This window comes from Trichoplax adhaerens, genomic scaffold (genome assembly GCF_000150275.1).
Source record: "Trichoplax adhaerens TRIADscaffold_5 genomic scaffold, whole genome shotgun sequence".
NCBI lineage: Eukaryota > Metazoa > Placozoa > Uniplacotomia > Trichoplacea > Trichoplacidae > Trichoplax > Trichoplax adhaerens.
The window spans coordinates 7684510-7690154 of record NW_002060947.1 but is presented as its reverse complement, the minus strand read 5'-3'; the positions used below and the strand labels follow the sequence as shown (position 1 = coordinate 7690154).

At 30.9% G+C, this 5645-nt stretch overlaps 1 protein-coding gene across 1 annotated transcript; it reads left to right on the top strand.

The window, feature by feature from the left end:
- Positions 1-3035: 3035 nt before the first annotated feature.
- TRIADDRAFT_56915 (uncharacterized protein) lies at positions 3036-5645 on the top strand (the record flags this gene model as incomplete). The annotated part of the gene is made up of 3 exons (XM_002113060.1): positions 3036-3092; positions 4215-4279; positions 4604-5645. The coding sequence occupies 3 exons, from the start codon at positions 3036-3038 to the stop codon at positions 5643-5645; spliced, it is 1164 nt and encodes a 387-aa protein (XP_002113096.1).

Below are 5645 nucleotides of genomic sequence, written 5' to 3'. Positions count from 1 at the left end.
TAACGTGGTTGAAAATATTTTTATTATTGGGCTGCTATTAATGGTAAAAGTTATTACAGCTATCGGACATTGATTGGATTTAAATGCTATTTTAAATTAAAATAACCTTGTTCGCCAAAATATGATGTGTGTTATTTCACGAATACGTTCGGCATTGAGGAGTATTGTCAATGGTATATTTCTCGTATCGTCTCCGCCTATAATTTAATGTGTCCTGTTGTGTGATATTACAGTTAAGGAACAGAGTAAAATAGACTAACTTTGCGGCTATCCTTATCTGATACTACTACGGTAATATTTTAACCTTTAATTTAATTCCATCCATCATACCCGATCACTTTAAATACGAAAAGGAGAAGAAAGTACTACACTGATCGTTACTCTTTGTATCAGACAATATCTCCATTCAAATTATAATTATCGATGCTTCATTTTCTTACATGGTTGAACATAAACCATACTGTGACATCGTGTATGGCAAATGCCTTCGGATCAAATATGCCTTATTTTATTATCCTGTAAAATACTCTATTTTGATCTCACTTCCTACGGTACGATTCCGACCGGTAGTTGAACTGTTCTTAATCAAGACTAGTGATCCTGTTAGGCACGACTAAATTTAGGATCAATTTTGATTTTGTTTATTGTTATAAATTCATCCATCGACTTAATACGATCACAATATTCGGCACGAAATATACTACAGCAATTGAGAAACTATTGTCTTTAATTTTCATTCATAATTGGCATTTCCATATTGAAGGAAAGAAATTTTGTGTTACTTAGCAATACTCTGTAGAACTCAGGTCACATTTTATTATAATCGTGCTGAAGTCTTGTACTATCCCAAGTAGACATTATTGTTATTTTTGATAATAGATAAAATAATGGTAGAAAACTGACGATGCATATCGATTATAATTCTAGCAACTTTTTCCTTAACACTTGAAATAACTATGACAGTATGTTAAGTTCTCTTTCGTGCTGCAATATAATAATCGTCTAGGGTACGACTAGGTTAAAAGTAGACGCTTTAGGTCAAACAATACTCAAGCAGCTTTTATGCTTTGCTAGATAAAATTGTTATCCAAATTGAATAAACGATGAAGAAGCTTAGATAGGAGTTAACTTTTTGTTTATCGTAGTATACTGATATTTTAAACTAAAACTATAGTGCAGGTGCATTTTATAATGCTACGGCTGTGCTGATAAATCTGACCGAAATTAAGAGTGCTTTTGAGACTCTATCAAAGTCGTCCTCGCTATTTTTTATTTCTTCGTTCAACAATAGTTAAAGTATTTATAGGGAATTTAGCTTTACTTAACTAACGCTCATTATTATCTTAATGCCTCCGCTATGAATACTACCAGATATATCACTAATCAAGCAAGAAATTAATCTTAGAGCACCAACAATCAGTATCCCTTCTTAAGCAATAATTATATCAGCCCCTATATAGATTTTCTGTAAGGTGATATTTCAGATGTTATTGATTTCAATGGATACGATTATAAAACAACAAAGCTGCTTTTGATCTCTAAAAAACAACCATAATCAACTGTATCTCAGAATACTTCATTTCTTTACGACCGGAAAAATAATCGAGGTCAATTTATTTGTTTCCTTTTTCGATCTTTTGTTTTAATGTAAAAATGTAGATCTGACTTCATGATCTATTAACTTTTTCTACTGGATAGCATTGTTATAAGAATTGTTGTTATTGTTTTTGCCACCTGGGAAACAACATCCATTTCTGCTTAAAATATTGGTCTTAAGCGATTTAGAAAATTTAATGTACTTTGATTTTGGCTTCCATTCATTATTGCATACCGTAACAATTTTAAAATATTTTTCCTATTACGTATCGATTACTTTTGCCCTTAAACGTATTAATGATACTATTATAAACTTTTGAGATAATATTACGTCATATTGCTTTAGTAATCAATCATTAATCAGCGAAACATTTGTATTATTTATACTAAAAAGCAACTATTTTCGTTTTCTAAATTTAATTCTGAACCAGAAATGTAAATGGTCTTCAAATATAACAGATTCTAGAGTTCAGGTACTATACCTTCAGCCGATGATGGAATAAGCAAATATGTAACATATTATTCACATTATTACCTTCTTAAATAAGACTTACTGATTTTACAAGATACTTAAATCGAGTACTTTGTTACAAAGTACGAGTATCGCAGTTCCCTTGACAGTAGATCTATATTCTATATAATGTACCTCTAGCTTTTTTTCAAACTGAATTGAAATTGAAGGCAATTCTATTGCTGATAGCAGATTAAGTATTTATTATTTTTGTTGTCGTGGTAATAGCCTAATCAAAATTTACTGCCAAAAAAGTTTGTCCAACCTACGTTTAGTGCCTATAAATTACACTTGAAAAAGTGAAACTCTTAAACAGAACCTTTGTATCTTTAGTAATTTATACGCTTTCACAATCAATCAGATAAATGATGATGATTTGATGTAGCTACAAATGACTATCATAACAATTAACTTTTTATTTACTGCATAAGAAAAAGAAATGCACGCAAAAAAATGCGCCATTTCAAGGGTTTGTACATCAGTATTTGCTAGATTAGTAAAAAATAAATAAAAATTAGACGATTTAGATTATTTTTGACGATCGTTAATTAAAAATATTCTATTGTATTATGTTAGATATCTAAGATTACAGCCCTCCTTGTTATTTCATTTACTGATTAAATTAAATCTATACAAAGTTTAATATTATCAATCAAATGCTTGTCGGAAAGGATTTTCAACGCTACATTGATCAGTAATTGTCTACTATTCTATTAATAAAATATTCTGTTGAATTTCGATGATATAATTAATTTAGAAAATTTCCCATCATCTCCTGACCTATGGTACTTGCTTTGATCACCTCAGGGTACAACAAAATAGGTATTACCAGAGAATAAAAGGGGAAAAAATACGGAAAATCGTTTTGTTCGTGTTGAATCATTGACTTATTGCTTGCGTTTATTAATGAGTCGTACCAAATTAAGACATGTCTCTCCGACTAACGATGTTCACTTCATGTTTTCAAATAGATCGACATCTTAAGGTTAAATAGAATTGAGTTATTCATCCATGCAATTAAAGGTGATGGATAATCATTCAATCGTTAAATGACGCCTATGCTTTAATAATGTCAATTTTAAACATATCGACGCTGATTTGTTACCACTATTAAAGCAGTGCAGTTAGCTAATTTATTAAAATTATACTTAATTTAATTATCTAGAGTTATTATTTCACATATAAAAAAATCATTAGCAGAAAATAGTTTTAATTTTTTGTCATTGCAATATCGGAATTTCACCTGAAGCTTAATGGGAAGACAATTATGTCCCATTCTCTGCTGGGTTCTAACTGATAGAGTAATACAAGAGTATTGATCGAACTATCAATAAGACAATATGCCTTATTAATATAATGCAATGAAAAGCCTTGCTTGGCAGTTTTTGTCTCCAGAATAGGAAAAAATTTTGTTATCAAAACGATAAAATATATGAAAATAGTTGCAAATGCTAGCGGTGTAATAACCCACAAGAAATCGTCATTACTTTGCTGCTGGTCATATTAAACAGGTGGACAAACAGGAATTGAATAACAGTTCAGTGACGATGATGAAAACAATTTATTCAATTTTCAGCAATCACAAATGAACATAATTAATTTACAATTGTTTATTTCGTCAAGAAACCAAATATTAACTAATAAAGTTAGTATTGTATTCAAATTTAAATTAACTTAAAGCATATAGTCAAATATAGTTGAGACTTTATAGCAGTTGTCTAAGCATTTGGAATTAATAGGTCAAAGCAGTAGTGATGAAATAAGGGATAAAAGTTGTCATCAAAGGTAATCAGCAATTTGATAATAATAGTTAATAGTATTCCGTCAAAATCGGCTAAAACAATTCTTGGACATAATGGTATAATTTTTTTTATCAAGCAATGAATAGATGCTAACAAATGGTTAGTATCGAAATTGTTTTACTAGAAGGCTTGTTATTAATAGCTGTGATTTCAATTATATTCAGCGGCACAGTATATAAGAGCTTGATCTGGACGGGTTGATCATATTTTGGAATTTTCATCTTCAGGTTAAATACATTAAAAGGCTTGTCGGCCAGGATAACTAAATAAATTAAGGTAATAAATTATTGACTACATCAAATTAGATAGGGTCTGTTCGATACCTAAGCTCAAAGAATAAGTATTTCGTTATTTTTTTGTTCATCAGGATGTAAGTTGATATCGTTTCATTTCATTTTAAATTGAAATACTCTCACGTATGTCAATAGTAGTAAAAATTTGATACAAGATGTAAATTATTTGTTCTATATTGAAATTATGTTTTCGTAACTGAAATTGCGGCAATTTTTTATCATCTATTTTTAATGATTTAAACTAAAAGAATGATTACCTCTAGCATAATATCCAATCTTTAGCTAATTTTGCCCAGATAAACTGTTTAATATAAAGAGCGAGAGCATTCTTGCTCATGAGTATGAGAATATAATATTTCTCTAATAATTAATCGGCCGCTAATTGTTGACTATGACAATAGCGCAAGATTAATCCATCGACTTCAAGATTTAATTCAAAAGTTGTCCTATAAAGAAAGCGGCTTGCATCATCGGCCAATTGCGGATTCAGCGAAGGATTTTACTGCAAGTAATAGTAATGAGAGCCAAGATCGAAACGAAGACGAAAAGGAAAGCTCTCTTAATAATCAAAAGAAATCGTCATCACAGACAAGAAGCAGCAATCATCATGCTCGTGAAGCTGCTGATGCTATGTCTTCTCATGACTTACATGAGAAGAAGAAAGACGATAAAAAACTTGTAGATGACGCTATTCAAGCAAAAAAACACGAAGAACATAAGCGAGATCTCTCAAAGGAACATGATAGCCGACAAATACGATATCCGTTTAAGAAAGAAGATGGCCAACGAAAATGGTATCCATTTAAGAAGGATGCTGACCAACGAAAATGGTATCCATTTAAGAAAGACGATAACCAGCTCAAATGGTATCCATTTAAAAAAGATGATAATCTACCAGGAACGTTTCCATTTAAAAGAGAAGACAATCTACCAGGCATGTTTCCGTTTAAAAAAGAAGACAATCTGCCTGGCATGTTTCCATTTAAAAGAGAAGATGATCTACCAGGCATGTTTCCGTTTAAAAGAGGAGATAATCAACGCAAATGGTATCCATTTAAAAAAGAAGATAACCTACCAGGCATGTTTCCATTTAAAAGAGGAGATAATCAACGTAAATGGTATCCATTTAAAAGAGAAGATGATCTACCAGGAATGTTTCCATTTAAAAGAGGAGATGACCTACCAGGAATGTTTCCATTTAAAAGAGGAGATAGTCAACGTAAATGGTATCCATTTAAAAGGGAAGATGATCTACCAGGCATGTTTCCATTTAAAAGAGGAGATAATCAACGCAAATGGTATCCATTTAAAAGAGAAGATAATCTACCAGGCATGTTTCCATTTAAAAGAGGAGATAATCAACGCAAATGGTATCCATTTAAAAGAGAAGATAATCTACCTGGCATGTTTCCATTTAAAAGGACAACCGAAAATATTAACTAA